General features: G+C 35.9%; 1 protein-coding gene across 1 annotated transcript in view; it reads right to left on the bottom strand.

Annotated features, from left to right (window-relative positions):
* The window catches only part of LOC123564953 (N-acetylglucosamine-1-phosphotransferase subunit gamma-like), a 31222-nt gene extending 11882 nt beyond the window's left edge, over window positions 1-19340 (bottom strand). The window contains exons 1-8 of the mRNA XM_045358883.2: window positions 19252-19340; window positions 12385-12430; window positions 10324-10461; window positions 8817-8900; window positions 7998-8091; window positions 6552-6749; window positions 3884-4039; window positions 522-582 (exon numbers count right to left, since the gene is read on the bottom strand). Of these exons, the coding sequence (XP_045214818.2) occupies window positions 522-582; window positions 3884-4039; window positions 6552-6749; window positions 7998-8091; window positions 8817-8900; window positions 10324-10461; window positions 12385-12430; window positions 19252-19318 (844 nt within the window). The 5' untranslated portion in view covers window positions 19319-19340. The remainder of the gene's footprint in view (window positions 1-521; window positions 583-3883; window positions 4040-6551; window positions 6750-7997; window positions 8092-8816; window positions 8901-10323; window positions 10462-12384; window positions 12431-19251) is intronic.
* Between the last annotated feature and the right edge of the window lie 133 nt (window positions 19341-19473).

The raw sequence follows: 19473 nt of genomic DNA, 5'->3' as shown, positions 1-19473 counted from the left end.
ACCTAAGTCCAAAATAAGGTCAAGGTCAGATGATGTCTGAAGATGAGGAATGGTCACAGGTTACATCTGTATTAGTATCAAGTCATTCTAGTAAGGGGTATTGATGCTAGACGAAACGGTCCCATTTGGTTAACCTCGTACGGACGGACGGATGGACGAACGGACAGGACAATCACTATATGCCTCCCGCATCAGTAGATGCTGGAGGCATAAAAATTATGCAGGTGGTCCAAATTACTATCGTGTAACTTCAACAAGAATTTTTTAAAAGGTTTTTCGTTATACATGTCTATTTAAACCATGTGCCCCCCCTCCCACTTCGGGCCAGTTTTAACCCCAGGGGATAGTTTGAGCAATCTTGGTAAAAGACTACCACACATGCTGCATACAAAATAGCATAGCTCTAGACCATGTGGTTTTGTATAAGATGATTTTCTAAGTTTTTCCCTATATAAGTCTATGTAAGGGACCTCTAGAGCCTTTGGCTCAGGTGAGCTAAAAATACAGAAACAGAAACTTACTTTCTTTCTCAGCCAGTAAGTCACGTAAATTTTGCACTTCTGCCTCCAATTTCTGGTATTCCTGAAATAAATTTGCATTTAAATAATACATTCTGTATACAAACAAAACAGTGACAACCTTTCAAACAAGAGCTGTCGGAGGACAGCAACGATAAACTATTCAACAGTCTTGTCAATTTAATGAATATTAAAGTCGATAAAGGAGCATAATTTTATGAAATTGCAAAACAGGGTTATGGAACTTGTACATTGCATATCAGCTTATGACAATGGACAATTGTGAGAAGTTTCAATCTATTCCCATTTGTGGGTACTGAGAAACCAGCTTACATACAAAAACTTAACCAACAAACTGCTAAGTCAAAAAAGGGGCATAACTTTGTAAAAGTAAAGAAGTAGAGTTATGGAACCTGTGTACTGCATGTCAGATCATGACAGTGAACAAGTGTGTGAAGTTTCAATCGATTCCCATTTGTGGGTACTAAGATAAAGCTTACATACAACAAGAGGGCCAAGATGGCCCTAGGTCACTCACCTGAGTAACACACCATAACAGTGTAGACATGTTTGTCTTAGTGATTTCATGGAGACAAATATTCTGACCAATTTTCATTAAGATTGGACCAAAAAACGTGGCCTGTTGAATGTAAACAAGCATTTTCTTTGATTTGACCTAGTGACCTAGTTTTTGATTCCACATGACCCAGATTAAAACTCGTCCAAGATTTCATGAAAAAAAACATTATGATAAAAGTTTTGGGAAGATTGAAGCAAAAAAGTGGCCTCTAGAGTGTAAACAAGCTTCTCCTTTGATCTGATCTAGTGACCTAGTTTTTGACCCCAAGTGACCCAAATTCAAAACAATCCAAGACTTCATAAGAACAAATATTCTGTCAAGTTTCATGCACATCAAATGAAAAATGCAGCCCTTATTGGCAACACAAGGTTTTTTCTTTGATTAAACCAGGTGACCTAGTTTTTGACCCCAGATGACCCAGATTCGAACTTGCCCTAGATTTCATTGAAAATCATTCTGATCAAATTTCATGTATATCAAGTAAACAAGAGGGTCATGATGTCTCTGAATCGCTCACCTGAGTAATATGAGCCACATGTTTCAAATTGCAAACTGATGCTAAAATATTAAGAAAGTAGGTCAGGAGGTCACATTCATGGTCACTGAAAGTCAGTTTTAAGATCGGTGTGCAAAACTGTAGATGTCATCCAAATTTCAAGGCTGTATCTTAAAAAACAAGAAAGTAGGTCAGTAGGTCAAGGTCACAGTAAGGTGACCCCTAATCACTTGGGGTCATCAGGTAATTATACTTAAAAAGTCTGGAAAATACGATCTGATAATTTTCGAAGTAATTTTTCCTATATAAGTCATATAACAAGTGACCCCCAGGGCGGGGCCTCTTTTCACCCCAGGGGCATAATTTGAACAATCGTGTTAGAGGTCCACTAGGCAATGCTACATACCAAATATCAAAGGCCTAGGCCTTGAACTTTCAGACAAGAATATTTTTTTTCCTATATAAGTCTATGTTAAACTTGGGACCTCTGGGCAGGGCCTCCTTTCAACCCAGGAGCATAATTTGAACAATTTTGGTAGAGGAACACTAGGCAAGAAGGCAACATACCAAATATCAAAAGCCTATGCCTTGCAGTTTCAGACAAGAAGATTTTTAAAGTTTTTTTCTTATATAAGTCTATGTAAAACTTGAGACCCCCGGGGCAGGGCCTCTTCACCCCAGGGTAATAATTGGAATAATTTTGGTTGAGGACCACAAGGCAATGCTACATATCAAATATCAAAGGCCTAGGTCCTGTGGTTGTAGACAAGAAGATTTTTAAAGTTTTCTCCTATATAAGTCTATGTAAAACTTGGGATCCCTGGGATGGGGCCTCTTTTCAAACAATCTTCATAGAGGACCATTAGATGATGTCACAAGCCAAATATCAAGGCTCCTCACCTTGAGGTTTTGGACAAGAAGATTTTTAAAGTTTTCCTTTCGGTTGCCATGGCAATCAGAATTCTGCATGGAATTCAATTCTTTGAACAATTTTGAAAGGATCATTCCTGTGAAGTTTGGTGTAATTCTGCCAAGTGGTTTTCAAGAAGAAGATTATTTTAGAAAATGTTGACGGACACACAACGCACGATGGACATTGAGCGGTCACAAAAGCCCACCATGAGCCTTTAGCTCAGGTGAGCTAAAAATGCAGCTCCTATTGCACATACACAGTTTTTCTTTGATTTGATCGGGTGACCTAGTTTTTTAATCCCAGATGACCCATATTCAAACTTGACCTAGAATTCATCCAGACAAACATTCTGACCAATTCTCATGAGTTTTAATCTTCAATTGTGGTCTCCAGAGTGTTAACAAGATTTTCCTTTGATCCATTCAAAATAAAATAAAGGGAGGTTATTTGTCAAAAATTCACTCTGGAGTTACATACCCTGATTGTCTGGGTCCACTTGATCACATAAATGAAATTTGGAACCAATCATGCAAGTAGTTACCAAAAGATTTTCATTTTACTTAAAAACAAAGTGAGGTAATTTGAAATAAAGCCAGTCAGAGTTATCTACCTTTATAATCTGAGACCACCTGAAGACATTTACTTGAACCTTCAAATCGATCACTTACACATGATTAGGACTAGTGAAGAAAGAAAAATGCAAAACAATGTGAAATATAGCAATTTTTGTAAATCACGGGCCCATAACTCTGGTCCTACTTGTTTGATTTTGTTCAAAATTGAACTCATCCAAGATCTTATGGCAATACATACACTATGTAAATATGTTTTGGATCGGTGAAGAAATGAAGGTGCTAGAGTGTAAACAATGTAAATTCTAACATGCTTGTCTCTGTTAAAAACACTCTTATGCTAGAATGATGTCCCGTTAACATGTGGTGACGTCAAAGTTTTTGTTGCGACCAGGAAAGAGCGCTTCTATATTTTATCCACTGTTTTAGTTTAAAGACATATTAGAATCGAAATAATTTATAGCAAAAGAGTGTTTTAACACTATTTATACACTCAGGCTGTAATACGTCTTACAATTAATTTCACTCGGGCTGTGCTCTCGTGCAATTATGACGCCCAACGTATAACCGCCCATTTATGAACCTAGATTGAATACTTTTTGAGTAATTGCAGGATCCAGATTAAATTTTGTGGACGGGCAGACGACCGTCCAGACAGCATTCCTATAGTCCCTTTTAGTGATCCACTGGTAGGGGACTAAAAATGGGCACCATTCTGGAAATATTGCAGATAGATTCACACTTATAAACATCGTCACTATAAGAAAGTACAGCTTAAAGTAAAGCTTAAAACATGAAAATTACCTCTCTACAAGTATAAACATCAGTAAAAGTTTTTTCCTCTTTCTCTTTAGCAGTCTTTTCTTTCTGCACGGCATCTTGAGATATTTGAATTCTTGTATCTTCAGATAACATATAACCTGCCTTTACAAATATCCTTGACAAGTATTTTTTGTATCCCTGCAATAATTGTTAAAGCCATGAATTAATTCAATGTTGCAAAAACAACTAACACTCAAAGACAGATGGTGGTTTCATGGAAGAAAATGAACGTGTGCAGTAACTTTAAAAAGGACTTTCACACTGATAAATGCTTTTTGAGAAATTAAACAACTTTTTATGAAATTTTTCATTTTTAGTATATTCTGTTAGAGATTAATTTAATGATTACATACATTTACATACTTACTACAAATGTATATTTTATTATGTTTTATAGAATTTTGTAATGGCTCTTCTTTAATATGGGAGAATTCAAAGTTTGATTTCAATATATTTTCTAATTTACATTTGCCTTTGATAGCTATTAGAATTAATCAACAATCTGAACCAAAAGGGAAGTTTTAAAACAGTGTAAAGCTCACAAATTTATTTATTTCCAGCATATCCTGGTTGAGCAACCAAGATAGGTAAAGGGAGGTAAAACTTAACTAACAAACTTGCATTTTTCCAATGAGCTTCTGCTACCTACACATTTTTTGTATATTTGTCAATGTAAATCTTTGACAAATATAATGTAACAAATCTTACATTCATATCATTTCTTAGGCAAAGTATGTTAAATTTATATATATGCTAAAATAGCTTGGCTTGGAAACCTGAATAGGAAAACCAAATTTTAACAAGAGCTGTCTGTAAGACAGCCAATGCTCGACTAATCGAATTATTGTCCTAGAAGCAGGAAAATATTAACCTAAATGTTAAAATATCTATAAAGTCTCAATCCAGTATCTGCATTAGTTTTGGAGATAGTAACTTGCATGTAAAACTTTAACCAGAATTTTCTAAGTCCAAAAGGGGGCATAAGTCAGAGTTATGGGACTTGACCCAGTGAGGTTGGTAATTGATCTAGAAAAGGAAAAAATAAGTTTCAAATCTATATGCCTTTTAGTAATAGCTGTATGTACTTGCACGCAAAACTTTAACCAGGATTTTCTAAGTCCAAAAGGGGGCATAATTTGGCCAAAATGCAGGTCAGAGTTATGGGACTTGATGCTATCAACCAGTTTTATAACCCCAAAGACACATGTGAAGTTTCAATTCAATATCTGCATTAGTTTTGGAGATAGTAACTTGCATGTAAAACTTAAACCAGGATTTTCTAAGTCCAAAAGGGGGCATGATTTGCTCAAAATACATGTCAGAGTTATGGGACTTGACCCAGTCAGATTGATAATTGACCTAGAAAAAGAAAAAATAAGTTTGAAAGCTATATGCCTTTAAATGATAGCCATATGTACTTGCATGCAAAACTTTAACCAAGGTGTGACGCCGAGGCCGACACCAGGGTGAGTAGAATAGCTACTAAAAATACCTCCACTGAAAGTGTATTAGCCTGCTGGCGGCAAGTGATTCTGCCTTTGCGACCAGTGCAGACCAAGATCAGCCTGCACATCCATGCAGTCTGATCATAGTCTGCACTGTTTGCCATTCAGTCAGTATCTTTTTGGCAAGCACCCCTTTTAACAGTTAATGGTACTGTCCAAATTGAAAGATGGACAAGTTCCTTATAGAAATTTAGCAGGGTAAGGGTTAATCATTCAATGAACACAAGTAAGTTTAAATGATCATCTGTTAAAATTTCTATATCTGTTACTTGACCAAAATCTTATTAGCCACCTTTAAGGTTAATCAATGTCATAATTTTTCATCTTACGAGAGACTTTAAGTGTACTTATTTTAATTTACACCCCAACATAAACATTTTCTTTTATAGAGTTAAACTTTACAAACCAAGGAAAACTACAAGAATTCCTACAACTTTAAACTGATGGTCCTTATTCAATACTGTGAGGTACAGATCAGAATGATCCTTCACAAAAAGAAATGAGGTACTGTACATTCATTTACAGGCTTAAGCAGTTTTTAAAATTAACAAGTCACAGCTAGATTGCATATTGTACGAGTACAATATATCAGAAACAAGCCATCATATTTCAAATCCCCTTGTTAAGTGATATCCACAGCACATGAAAGGAAATGGACTAATGTCCGAGTTTGGTTTTATCCCATAGTATAACAGTATTACTGTTACGGAAGGTCAGCCAATTAACTTAAGTAGTGTCCCTGGATTCAGTACCAGTAGTAACCTGTTCTCTAAAAGTAACTGACAATTTTTCAACATGAAACATGGGTAAAGGAGGAAAGATTTCAGATATCTTCTGTCAAATAACATCACCCTCAGATCAAACTTGTGACCTCTTGAATGTTAACTGGATGGGTCATAAAGCAGATCAGTGTTTTAGTTTCAACATGATATAGTGGGTATGATCTTTTACTCTGATTAAAATGGATAGAATTAGTCTTTGCTAATAATTATTATGAAAACACTAACCTAGAAATTTGCTGGCCTTGCAGCGTCCGCTCTGTCAAGGTTCAAAAACCTAAGTAAGTCCATTTAAATAATCACGTTTGCTTTGTCACGGTTCAAAAACCTAAGTAAGTCCGTTTAAATAATCAGTGACAAATGTACCTTTTTTGTTACTTCCCCTCTTTGAAGCTCCCCTTCCAGCAATCCCCATTCTGTTTGTAGCTGTTTATCTAAGGTAGGGTATACCAACATAGCCTGTCTATGACATACATAGGGAGTACTGAAGTTCATGTGATAATTACAGGTTGATGGCTCACTTACATTCAATACTTTGTTCTCCTTATCACAAAAGAAAAATACCTGAAAAACAAACAGATCCTTGTAATAAACCATGATAATTATGAACAAAAAGATATCCATCAAATACCAATTTAGTGTGAGGAATATTTTCTTTATCACTGTGAAAATTACCCCCAAACCAAAGAGCTTATGACATGGCATTTATCTGACATTGTGAAATCAAGTTATTTGTCTTACGAGATAAAGTTCATGCAGACTAGAAACATAGAGTTTCATTAAATTGTGTGCAACGGTTCGGAAGATTAGGCGCGCACAAGATTGCATATGCAGACTGTATGTACATAGTATGTTAACAAGAAACAAAGTCCCATAACTCTGCAATTTTTGTTGTTGAAAGAACCTAACATGCCCATGCACAACTACTGTTGTTACTGATCCCTTGTGTGAAGTTTCATTAAATTGTGTCAAGGGGATAAGGAGAGATGGTGTGCACAAGATTGTGTCTATGTATATAGTATAGTAACAAAAAACAAAGTCCCGTAACTCTGCAATTTTTTTTCTGAAAGAACCTAACATGCCCCATGCACAACTACTGTTGTTACTGATCCCTTGTGTGAAGTTTCATTAAACTGTGTCAAGGGGACGAGGAGAGATGGTGCACACAAGATTGTGTCTACGGACAGACAGACAACCTGAAACCAGTATACCCCCACCCCCCTTACAACTTTGTTGTCGGGGGGTACAAATATTTTGCATTTTGCAAAACTTAAATGGCCCATAACTGCTTAACCGGACAAGGTACATAAATAGCTGACAATATGCATAGTGATGCATTTTTGTAAGTCTGGGTCAGATCCCTTGAAAACTGTATTACAGAGGCACCAACCTGACAGGGCTTAACACAGTACTGTGCAGTAAAATTTCAAAGGGCAACAACTCCTGAATTGAACATTCTTGTCATGATAGTATGTGCAAGTTCATTTTAAGGTCATACATTTCTGTGACTCGGGGGCACATCATTAATTTTGATAAGTGTAGGATTATTTATCTGGTCAAGAATATCAGGACAAAGAATGGGGGACAGATGGACATACAAACAAGTCACAGACTATATGCTTCCCTGAAAGTCTCCAGAATGCATAAAAAAGTAGTTTGATTTAGATATCGGTATACCTGCATATTCATTTGATTCCGAGACATGAAATTTAAAATCACACAAGAATCAAACTGATACCTGTGAGTGAAGACTGATTCATTCAAGGTACTATAATTCTGATCAACAAAAGTGATAAACTATGCTTCTCTTACTTTCATTGTTCTTTGGCTATTGCCACATTTATCCCCTTCTCTCATCACCATGGCAACAAATGTATTGTTTTCTATCTCCCATTCTTGCCACACCCTGAGACAAAATCAAAGCATTTCTATATCTAGGTTTTTCTCGAGTATATAGAGGATTTTGTTTGTTTCAATGTAAAATCAAAATATCTTTCACTGACTAATTGCCAGATCAGATGAGATACAGTACATTTTGTACTATTATAGTGGTGTAGCCAGAAGGAAAATGTAAAATCTGGTGCTCACAAGTGAAAGATAATTGGATCTTACATAAAGAAACAATATATTTTCTGTTTATATGATATGACATCTTTTCAAAGTTTTTTAACACAATTTTACCCATATAACACCACAAACAACTTTATGAGGTCAGCACAGCACTGTTCATGTTAGAAAAAGTTAAACAATGCTATGAGACTTATAATTTTTCTATTACATTTTGAAAGTGCATACATATTTTTATTTTCTGCAGAAAAAGTGTACATCATTGCCTTTATTTGTCATTCATATTCTCCTACACTGAAATGCTGTTCCTTACTAGTGAAAGATATATTGATATTTTCATTGCAAAAATACCAGTACTAGATTTTATTCTCCACTGGAAAACATGTAATATCTCTGGTGATAGTGAGGAAATAAAACAAAGCAAATAGGCCAGAAAATGAGCTAACAGGGTATATTTATTACTGAAAACCAATACAGTTGTGTAAAATAATGTTAAACACATCAAACAAAGACCGTGTATCTAAGAAATGGTTTAACTGATCTCTGATATGGTACCCGGCTTACCCAAGTATTCCACTGTAAGGATTCCATCTCAGTGATTGTTCATGCTGGGTCACATTGGAGAATGGGCAAAACTCATATTTATAACTGAAAACACAATGTTCACATCAATGTATATAATCACTTAGTATTGAAAAGATAATGAAGTAATAAAATAACAAAGATTCACTTAAACTCACCAGCTTATCATAGCTAGCCAGATTCTGCTACATATTTTTCACTAACTTACACAAATCTACAAAAATGAGCATGCTTTAACGTATGTGTTATTAATGTATTTCAAACAAACTTTTGACTGATACGATTTCATTAAATAACTTCTTGATTGATCTATTCTCTTCTTTCAAAAAAAGTAGTTAGGCTTACATAAACAAGAGCTCGTAGAACACGGAATGCCCCCCACCCCCCCACCACTTGATGCATTCAGTAACTGCACAAGAAACTGAAATTATTTGGTCACTTTGCACTGGACGTTTGACGTACTGACCTCAAATCAATATTTATGGGTCATAAGTGACCTTTGTATCAAATGTGATCTTAGACCAAAGCATTCTCTAGTTATTAAGCAAAAAAAGTTTTACTGTTCTGGGTCAATATGACTTTGACCTTTGACCTACTGACCCCAAAATCAATAGAGGTCATCTGCTGGTCATGATCAGCCTCCCTATTAAGTTTCGTGATCCTATACCCAAGCATTCTCAAGTTATTGTTCGGAAATGGTTTAACTGTTCCAGGTCACTGTGACCTTGACCCTTGACCTACTGACCTCAAAATCAATAGGGGTCATCTGCTGGTCATGATCATCCTCCCTATCAAGTTTCATGATCCTATGCCTGAGCGTTCTTGAGTTATCATCTGGAAGCAATTTAACTGTTCTGGGTAAATGTGACCTTAACCTTTGATCTACTGACCTCAAAATCAATAAGGGTCATCTGCTGGTCAGGATCAGTCTCCCTCTCAAGTTTCGTGATCCTAGGCCTATATTCAAGGTCACTGTGACCTTGACCTTTGACCTACTGATCTCAATATCACTAGGAGTCATCTGCTGGTCATGATCAACCTCATTATCAACTTCCATGATCCTAGGCCCATGCATTCTCAAGTAATCGTCTGGAAACAGTTTAACTGTTCCAGGTCAATGTGACCTTGACCTTGAACCTACTGACCTCAAAAACAATAGGGGTCATCTGCTGGTCATAACCAACCTCCCTATCAAATTTCATGATCCTAGGCTGAAACATTCTCGAGTTACCACCCAGAAACGGATTGGTCTACAGACCGACATACAGACCAACATCTGCAAAACAATATACCCCTCCTTCTTTGAAGGGGACATAAAAATAAATAAAGATACCATCAAGAGAGATAATGGTGATTGCTTCAAAAGCCATATTTCAAAGAATAACTTTGCCAATGTGAGTGAAAGATATACATTTTTGTCAAATACTTGCGATATTAATGAGTTCATGCAATTTTCAAATATCTTCATTAAATAGAAAAAAAAGCCTACCTATCATCTGTCATTGTGAAACACTTCCCAGTAAGCCTTCTGAAGAGAGCAGGTCCAGAGAAGTTGGACGGTTTTACCCTCATTTTCAACTTAGAAGCATTGTCAACCACATTGCCGCCATGGTAACTGTTCATTATCCTGTAAATTGATAAATTTGCATGACAGTGACCATTACCTTTGACATGAAAACCTCAAAATCAAGTGGGTCCACTGTGAATGTTCTTAATTGTGTACAGAAAGTCACTGTGATCCTAACTTTTGACACACTGACTTCAAAATCAATTGAGGTCATACACTGCCCATGTGCAATGTGTCCAACAAGTAAATGGATCATAGGAGCTACTGGTAAGAATATTGAGAGGAAAATGTTTTCATAGTTAACAATCACAATGACCTTGACCTTTGACCCACCAACCTTAAAATCAACAGGGGTAATATTCTACGCATCAGTAATGTGCCTAGAAAGTCTGTGGATTATAGGTCAAATGGTTCTCAAGACATTTGGCATATTAAACAGTTTTTGAAGTAGCAATCACTGTGACATTGAATTTTGACCTACTTACTAGAAAATCAATTACCAATGGACAAAGTTTCTGGCATTCTTCAAATACTGAGCGTAAATAGTTTTTGTATTAACCGTCTCTATGACCTTGACCTTTGACCCACTGACATCAAAATCTTCAGTGGTCATCCACTGCCCGTCAACAATATGTACATGCACTAAATCTGAGGATCATAGGTCAAAGCATTCTTAAATTATTGAGCAGAAACAAAATTGATAACAGAGGGACAGACATGCTGAAGTTTAAATGAGCCGCACCATGAGAAAACCAACATAATGCATTTGTGACCAGCATGGATCCAGACCAGCCTGCGCATCTGCGCAGTCTGGTCAGGATCCATGCTGTTTGCTTTCATACCCTGTTACAGTTAGGGAAACCGTTAGCAAACAGCATGGATCCTGACCAGACTGCACGGATAAGCAGGCTGGTCTGAATCCATGCTGGTCGCAAAGGCACTATGTTGGTTTTCTCATGGTGCAGCTCAAATGTGGCTACCCTTTTGTTCATTTTAGTTACATTTTTTTTGTACTTCAACGATTTTAGCCAAACAAATTCAAATTTATGAATGAATAGAATTTATCTCTTGTTCCCATAGCCACTTAACTACCCTCCTGTGTGTGCTGACAGACCAGTGTCATTACATAATATAACAAGAGCTGTCCGTAAGACAGCCAAGCGCGACTATTCGAAATATTGTCACAGAAGCAGGAAATTATTACCAAAAATGTTAAATGTCAAAAGCGTTTTAAGTTCGAAAGGGGACATAATTTGACCAAATTGCATATCAGAGTTATGGGACTTGATGCTATCAACTAGTTTTATAACCCCGAAGAAACATGTTAAGTTTCAATTCAATATCATTCTGCATTAGTTTTGGAGATAGTAACTTGCATGTAAAACTTTAACCAGGATTTTCTAAGTCCAAAAGGGGGCATAATTTGCCCAAAATACATTTCAGAGTTATGCGACTTGACCCAGTGAGGTAGGTAATTGATCTAGAAAAAGAAAAAATAAGTTTCAAATCTATATGCCTTTTAGTAATAGCTGTATGTACTTGCATGCCAAACTTTAACCAGAATTTTCTAAGTCCAAAAGGGGGCATAATTTGGCCAAAATGAAGGTCAGAGTTATGGGACTTGGTGCTATCAACTAGTTTTATAACCCTGAAGACACATGTGAAGTTTCAATTCAATATCTGCATTAGTTTTGGAGATAGTGACTTGCATGTAAAACTTTAACCAGAATTTTCTAAGTCCAAAAGGGGGCACAATTTGCTCAAAATACATGTTAGAGTTATGGAACTTGACCCAGTGAGGTTGGTAATTGACCTAGAAAAAGAATAAATAAGTTTCAAAGTTATATGCCTTTAAATGATAGCTGTATATACTTGCATGCAAAAACTTAACCAAGGTGTGACGCCAACGCGAACGCCAGGGTGAGTAGAATAGCTAGACTATTCTTCGAATAGTCGAGCTAATAAAAATCAAGAGTTACTAACCCATAGGTTGAGGGTTCCTCTACTATCTTGATGCTATGTCTCTCTCCTGCAAATAGTATCAAAATAAGTACGGGTAGTGTAAATCGGATATGATATAATAAAATAATTACTGCAAAACCTTTTATACTTACAGAGGACTAATTTTTGTCAACTTCCTGCAAAAAAATGTCACATCCATCGTATAAATATCTACAAAAGATGAAATCCACAATTCTACGCTTTCCTATTTGATAGTGTGATGACTAATAAAATGTAAGACTCTGTGATGCTTTTCTCCTAAATCCTACAAAAAAAACAGACATGACAGATGGAGAGGAATTTTGTCTTGCAGCTTGCTTAGTTGTGCGCTTGAAAGTTAGGCTCTTGGTGCATTGACTTCAGATGAGAGAGGCTCTCTTTGAACTGGAAATACTCCTTAAAATGTGTCTTATAAGAAAAAATAGACAGTACCTGCTCCAATAAATCAAATATTAATATTCTTGTTGAAACTTCAAATGAGTTGAATACAATGCATAATAATAGACAAGAAACTTTAAATCTGTGAACTGGTGCAAGGGAATATCTCCTGACACTGGTTTTAATACACTGTGGACCTTCAATGACACTAAATTGCAGACACAAAACACAAGATATACATTCAAACAAGGTCAGCAGAGCAATTTCATGTTTTTATGTTAACAAAAATTCCCTTACGAAATGGTCAAAAAGATGGGAACATACTGCGAACATACCTATTCGCAGGAGATTCGCTGCTACCTGTGATCATGCCGCGAATGATTTGATACTAGTTCGTGGGATATTCGCAGGAAGACCAATGATCGCGGCATGATCGCGAGAAGAACTATTACAATCTTCTGGTAAACTGTTCATGAAGAGCTTTGATAAGAGTAGGTAATTGTAGATCAATTAATTTTTAACATTATCTTTAAGGTCACAGTATGAGTCTGACTAGTTAATTACAACCAGATATTTTGGACATGTTTTGAGGGAAATCTGTCTGCATTACAGACATCTTTTAAATGTGAATGGTGATTCTTAGAGGATGATAGGAATACAGTGCATTCGTGATGCTACGAACCGCAATACCGGTATACTACGAAAAGGTGTTGTGGACCCGGCTGCTTTCCTTCTTATTTCTATGTTACAAAGTCGCGGTTTTACGAAAATTCACTTTTACAAAAAATGCGCTTCTACGAATGTATTGTTATGCCCTTAAAGCCTGTTTTCAACTTGTTTTAGTTGCGATTTTACGAATATATCGTCTAAGTTTTCACACCTTCCTTAACAGCGTGAAAATGCTTTAGAGTGGAAAGTGTCACTATCATTTAGCTGGGCGTATACAGTGATTAAAGTGTGAAAACTTAGTAATTAAATTCGAGCACACATATGCTGTACACTATGACACAAGTTAGTGGTTATTTTTCTCTCCTATAACTATCCGATCGGATGGCATACAAGTCACACTTGCTTCGATATCTATACATCTCAAACAATCACCGCATAAAATAAAACAATATTTAAGTCCTGATCATTTGTATATTGTCGTTTTATTATACCAAACAATTCAGTAAAGGGTAGCTGAGGTTATCAGAATATGCAATTGTGATTTTTTTCTTGTGCAACAATGTACCCTGTATATGTTTTATGTACAGTGAATTAAAAGTGAAAAAAAAGAAACAACCCGTTTTACATTCTACATACCATCTGAGCTCAGATTCGAATAAGATTTGTAGTAAACCCAGATGTTCATATAAAATTGGTATACATGTACTCCGATACGAAAATCACATGTTTAAATATCACAGGTTACAATGTGTAGATATTAATGTGTTGTATAGCGAAATTTCCTATGCTACGCTCGAACGAAAATGCGATATTACCAAAAAAATGGCCGGTCCCTTGGCTTTTGTAGGATCGCGATTGTACTGTATATTCTTATTTCTGGTAAGTCAGAAAATTTATGTTAAATCTCTATACTCATATACATGTCTGAATAAACATGAGGAATTTTGAACATGTTGAAAATGAAATAGATGCTTAAACTTTTGCAGAGCTGAATCAGATTATCTAAAAGGAAATTTAAAAGTGACAATTTTAGCTTTATAAGTTTGATAATTAAGATGTCAAAGTAAAACTATGACAGATTTGTAGTCATACATATAACTTATAAGCAATGTGAAGAAACACTGGGATGAAATGAATACATGCACTGAAACACTGTTATTTAAATTACAATTAACAGTTAAAATTCAAAATACACCAAGCATCATGATATGAAAAAGTTCAGATATTGACAATTTGAATTTGTTACAACCTCAGTGTTCAAGTTTATTCAATAAATTTATATATCCCTGATTCCTATTAATTTATTTGTTTTTGCACTTTTTCTGTGCATGCTATTTTGTTTTCTGGCCAGGTATTGCTTGGAAGTCATAGTTTTCAGCTAGTTCGCATCATGTTCGCAGCAACTAGTTCGCGGAATGATTGCAGCAACTTGTTCGTAAGAACAATGTTGGCAAAAAGCCGGTCAATATGAGTATTGACCGGGCCGGCGGTCAATACTGGTTAAAACTGGTCAATACTGGTCAATACCGGTCAATACTGGTCGATTCAATACTTTGGTCACTCTTGGGTGGTCAATACTGGTTTATTCAACACTTTTACATAATGCACATTCACAGATTTGAACAAGCTGTAACAGTAATGTAAAAATTATAAAGCAATCTGAATAATATAAAATTTTGTTTGTTAAAAAGTATAGTGGATTAGTGGTCAATACTGGTCGATTCAGTTTTGGTCCTTGGCAATGTGTCCTGGTCAGGCTCAGTTCTGGACAATATACTTAGACTGGTCAGTGGTCAATACTAGTGTATTAAATGCTTTTATCACCTTAAAGTATAGCCTTCATTTTGAATTAATTAAAAAAATTATTACTATAAATTACACTCATTGAAATGGACAGTACTGGTCAATTCAAATTTTGGCCCTACACAGTATTCCTGATCAACACATATAGTGGTCAGTACTGGTCATTTGAATACTTTGATTGCATAACTAATATTTTTTAGATAAAGTTACCATGTTCAAGCACCTCATTAATACAGTGGGATTATTGATCATGACAGCTAAGAAGCTCACAGCTACTTGTTCGCGGGAAGTTTGCGGCAAATCTTATTTGCATGTGAAAAGTGAACACCAAATGCGAAGCGCAAAGATACAATGGCAAGATGGTGAAGCACAACAGTATGATGGTGATAACACAACAGTGACAATCCGTTGTATTTCACTGTCATGCTTCACCATCGTAGTGTTGCGCTTTGCCATTGCACTGTTGCGCTTCACCATTGTAGTGTCACCATTGCACTGTTGAGCTTTGCCATCATACTGTCGCATTCACCATCGTACTGTTGCACTTGGCCACCGTACTGTCGCGCTTCACCATCGTACTGTTGCGCTTCACCATCACACTGTCGCGCTTCACCATCGTACTGTCGTGCTTCACCATATTTTCTCTGTTTACATAAGGATCAACTTTAATTAAACTCTGTATTCAATTTGTATATAGTATTGTCCAATGATGGAAAGCTTTTTGACTCAGGTATTATTGAAATGAATATCACCAGAATGAGACCTGATGTTATTTAAATGAATATCACCCGGGTGTTATTCAAATGAAAATCCCCCGGCAGTGTCACTCAAATGAATATCATCTGGCATGATGATATTAAAAAAATATCATATCATAAAACTGTTTGAAATGTACTATTCAAAAATAGTCTCTGTTGGCCTATGGCTATTTCAAATTGTTAACTTGAGGGATGATAAAAATGAATATCAACCGGCAGGGTGTTGTTTTGACAAGTATCACCTGACCGAGTGTTATTTATGAACAAATATCACTGTATTCAAAATTAACATCTCTGTGGAAAAATAAATAATGTATTTACATGACTGTAATTAATTGTTTTGTGAGAAAATGTTGTTTAATTAGCTCTTAAATTTCAAGCCATGCATGAAATGTTAAAAGTATATATTGTCAGCTTAAAATAATAAAAAACACACTCTTGTTTAAATTTTGCCATAAAGCTTTTGGGTGATTTCTTTTACAAAAGTGTTAATTAGGTCTAGAATACAGTTGCTTGTTTCCACTTACCCAATCAACCTTATCTTTATACCAATGACCCCAAAGTTTTAATTGAAGAAAAATATTGGAAACAAGTTTGCCAGACTGTCACAAAATACGCCTGTCTAAATATTCAATAACGTAAATTCAAGGGACAGAATCCAAGAGTGCCTGGGGCGATTTGGGTAGTTATTGAACTTAGCCGAGATATTATGCCCACACTGTCACCAAGTTTTGCATAAGTCGGATGCTGTTCGACTTAGAGGGCTAACAAGGCTAAATTGGAGGTTTTCCAGTAATTCAAGGGCCATAATCCAAGAGTGCCTTGGGCGATTTTGATGGTTATCAAACTTGGCTGAGATATTATGCCCACAAACATTGTCAGCAAGTTTGCTGAAGATCAGATGAAAACTGTTCGACTTAAGTGAGCTGACATGCTTTTGGATGCCGACCGCCCACCCGCCACGGGTGTTCACATAATATGCATAAAATGTAGATCTATGTTAAACAAGATTATTAGTTAGTAAAGTCCGTCTGACGTCATGCAGACTAAGTGAATTCTTTTGCGCATGCTTAACAGAAAGGCAACAGTACGATGGTGAAGCGAGAAAGTGCGATGGCGAAGCGCGACAGTATGCTGGTGAAGCACGACAGTACGATGGCGAGACAGTATGATGGTGACACTATGATGAAGCACAACAGTACAATGGTTACAATATCGCACTGTCACGCTTCACCATCGTAATGTCGCGCTTCGCCATTGTACCTTCGTGCTCACAGGGAGCAGGTGCTGGCCCTAACAGAACACCGTAATAGTCAGAAGGTAGAAATTACCAAAATGGGGACGAGATGACTAGTGGATGAGTAGTCCAAATAATTTGATGTCAGAACTGATTCTTAGATATTTTCGTGATAGGGCAGAATCCCTCTCTTTACGTCAAAACTAGTAAAGACCTTTTCTGTGGTGAATATAGACTAACACGCTCAGACAATATACTTGAGTCTTGAACAATGAAATTGTAAAACAAAATAAAACGGAATCATTTTATGGTTATGTCAGTTCATGCGATCAGCTGTTTAGACGGAATAGAAGCTATGACTATGGTTTGAACATGCTTTTTGCTAAAAAATTTTGCTAAACAGAAACTGAAAGTAACCGGTGACACTGTTGGGAACGTAAACAATCGGTAGAGGGTGCTCATAAAAAATATTGCGACATTTGTAAATAGAGCGATACAATGAATGGATCGATACAATGGGGCGTCAGTAAACAGTTTACCCCACCAAAGAGCTATGAAAATAAATAGATTGGCAACTTGAAAGGCATATAGAGCAAATCTCGCCAACTTCCCGTGACAAAAAAACGAGATCTCGTTTACCGGAAGTGGCGCTTTCTCCATGCGCCATTTTGTATGCGAAAGCAATCATTCATCGGTAAAATTATTATCACCGTATGACCACGCTTCTTTCGATGGCAAAGAAAAAATGTGTACTTCGTGTCTTAATACCATTTCACATTAAACTAATTTTGTTGGAAGTGTCTAGCCGTCCGGTTATCGGACGGCTAGCAAATCCTCAGGGGGTTTTCTAGTCGTCCGGTAATTGATTTCTAATGAATAAGTAATGATTTTATTTCGTTTTAAATGCTACTTACTTAAGATATCAATACTTATCTGACTTTTCAGTTGATTAAACGCAAGAGATTGTGTTTGTTTATAAATCCGTTTATATTTTATTTATAGAAATGATAAAACATTGATCGCCGAACGTCCATATGCTATTTTGTAAAGAGTGATTTTTTTCTAACGGCCTAAATTTTAATTATTAAAACACAAATATATATATATTGAAGAATGGAAAGCTTCATTCATTAATTTTGATTATAATTATTTCAAAATAAAATGGATTAACTATGACGGCTTCACTACTGTTTTTTTTTCTTAAAGTTTTGAACATCACGCTGCCACTTTTGAAATTAGATATCATTTAAAACAGTACTTATTCATAAAAAAATATTTGAATACTAAAATATGACAATTGAAAGTACTTCAAAACTGTTTAATTTTGAAAATCCACTGAAAAAGTTGTTAAGATTTAAAATTTCCGATTTCATAAAAGCCTCCAGATGAACAGATTTTAATAAGTGATGTCACGTCGATTTCGCCATTACTGAGTTTGGCAAACTTCCATTTTATCGGCTGAATAAATGTAGTGGTTTATTGTAAATTTTTATTGTATGTATTTACACAAAAGTTTGTTTGCAGACAAGTATCGATATCTTAAGTAAATAACATTAAAACTATATAAAATCATGTCTTATTCATTAGGAAATCAATAACCGGACGACTAGAAAATCCCCTGAGGATTTGCTAGGCGTCCGGTTACAGAATGCAGGCTATGCGTCCGGTTACCGGACGACTAGACACTTCTAATTTTGTTTTAGAAGCTAACATGTATTTTAAATGTAGTTTTAAAGGTACAAATTGTAACTCCATGCTCGCAGATGTTTTTTTTTTAGTAAGATAACGCCGAATCATGCTCTGACACGAGCTCACGCAAGATTACAGCCAGTTGCCATTCTGTGTATTTTATACTTCTTTGACCCCCACCCACAAATTTTTCACTGTCTAACAAATTTTCATGCTTATAACTCTCATTGTGTAGCATGAATTCGATTAATTAATAAACGCCAATACAAAGATAATACTTCCAGTTAATTTGTTACAAAGGAAATCGCTCATTACCGTAAGCAGTGCAGAGAAACATAAAACAGAAAATTACGCTTCGTGGAAATTCTGACAAGCCTGCCATTTTTATACAACGTTAACGAACAGCCTGGAATACCGTTGTCATCATCATGCTTTAAAATGTTTAATAAAATTTTACGGTATTTCGAAAAGGTGTTTTATACATTAATCGATTGATTATAAGTATCTTTACAGGTACAATACTCTTTTAAACTGTTT

This window comes from Mercenaria mercenaria, chromosome 2, assembly GCF_021730395.1.
Source record: "Mercenaria mercenaria strain notata chromosome 2, MADL_Memer_1, whole genome shotgun sequence".
Lineage (NCBI taxonomy): Eukaryota > Metazoa > Mollusca > Bivalvia > Venerida > Veneridae > Mercenaria > Mercenaria mercenaria.
This window is presented reverse-complemented; position numbering and strand designations above follow the sequence as displayed.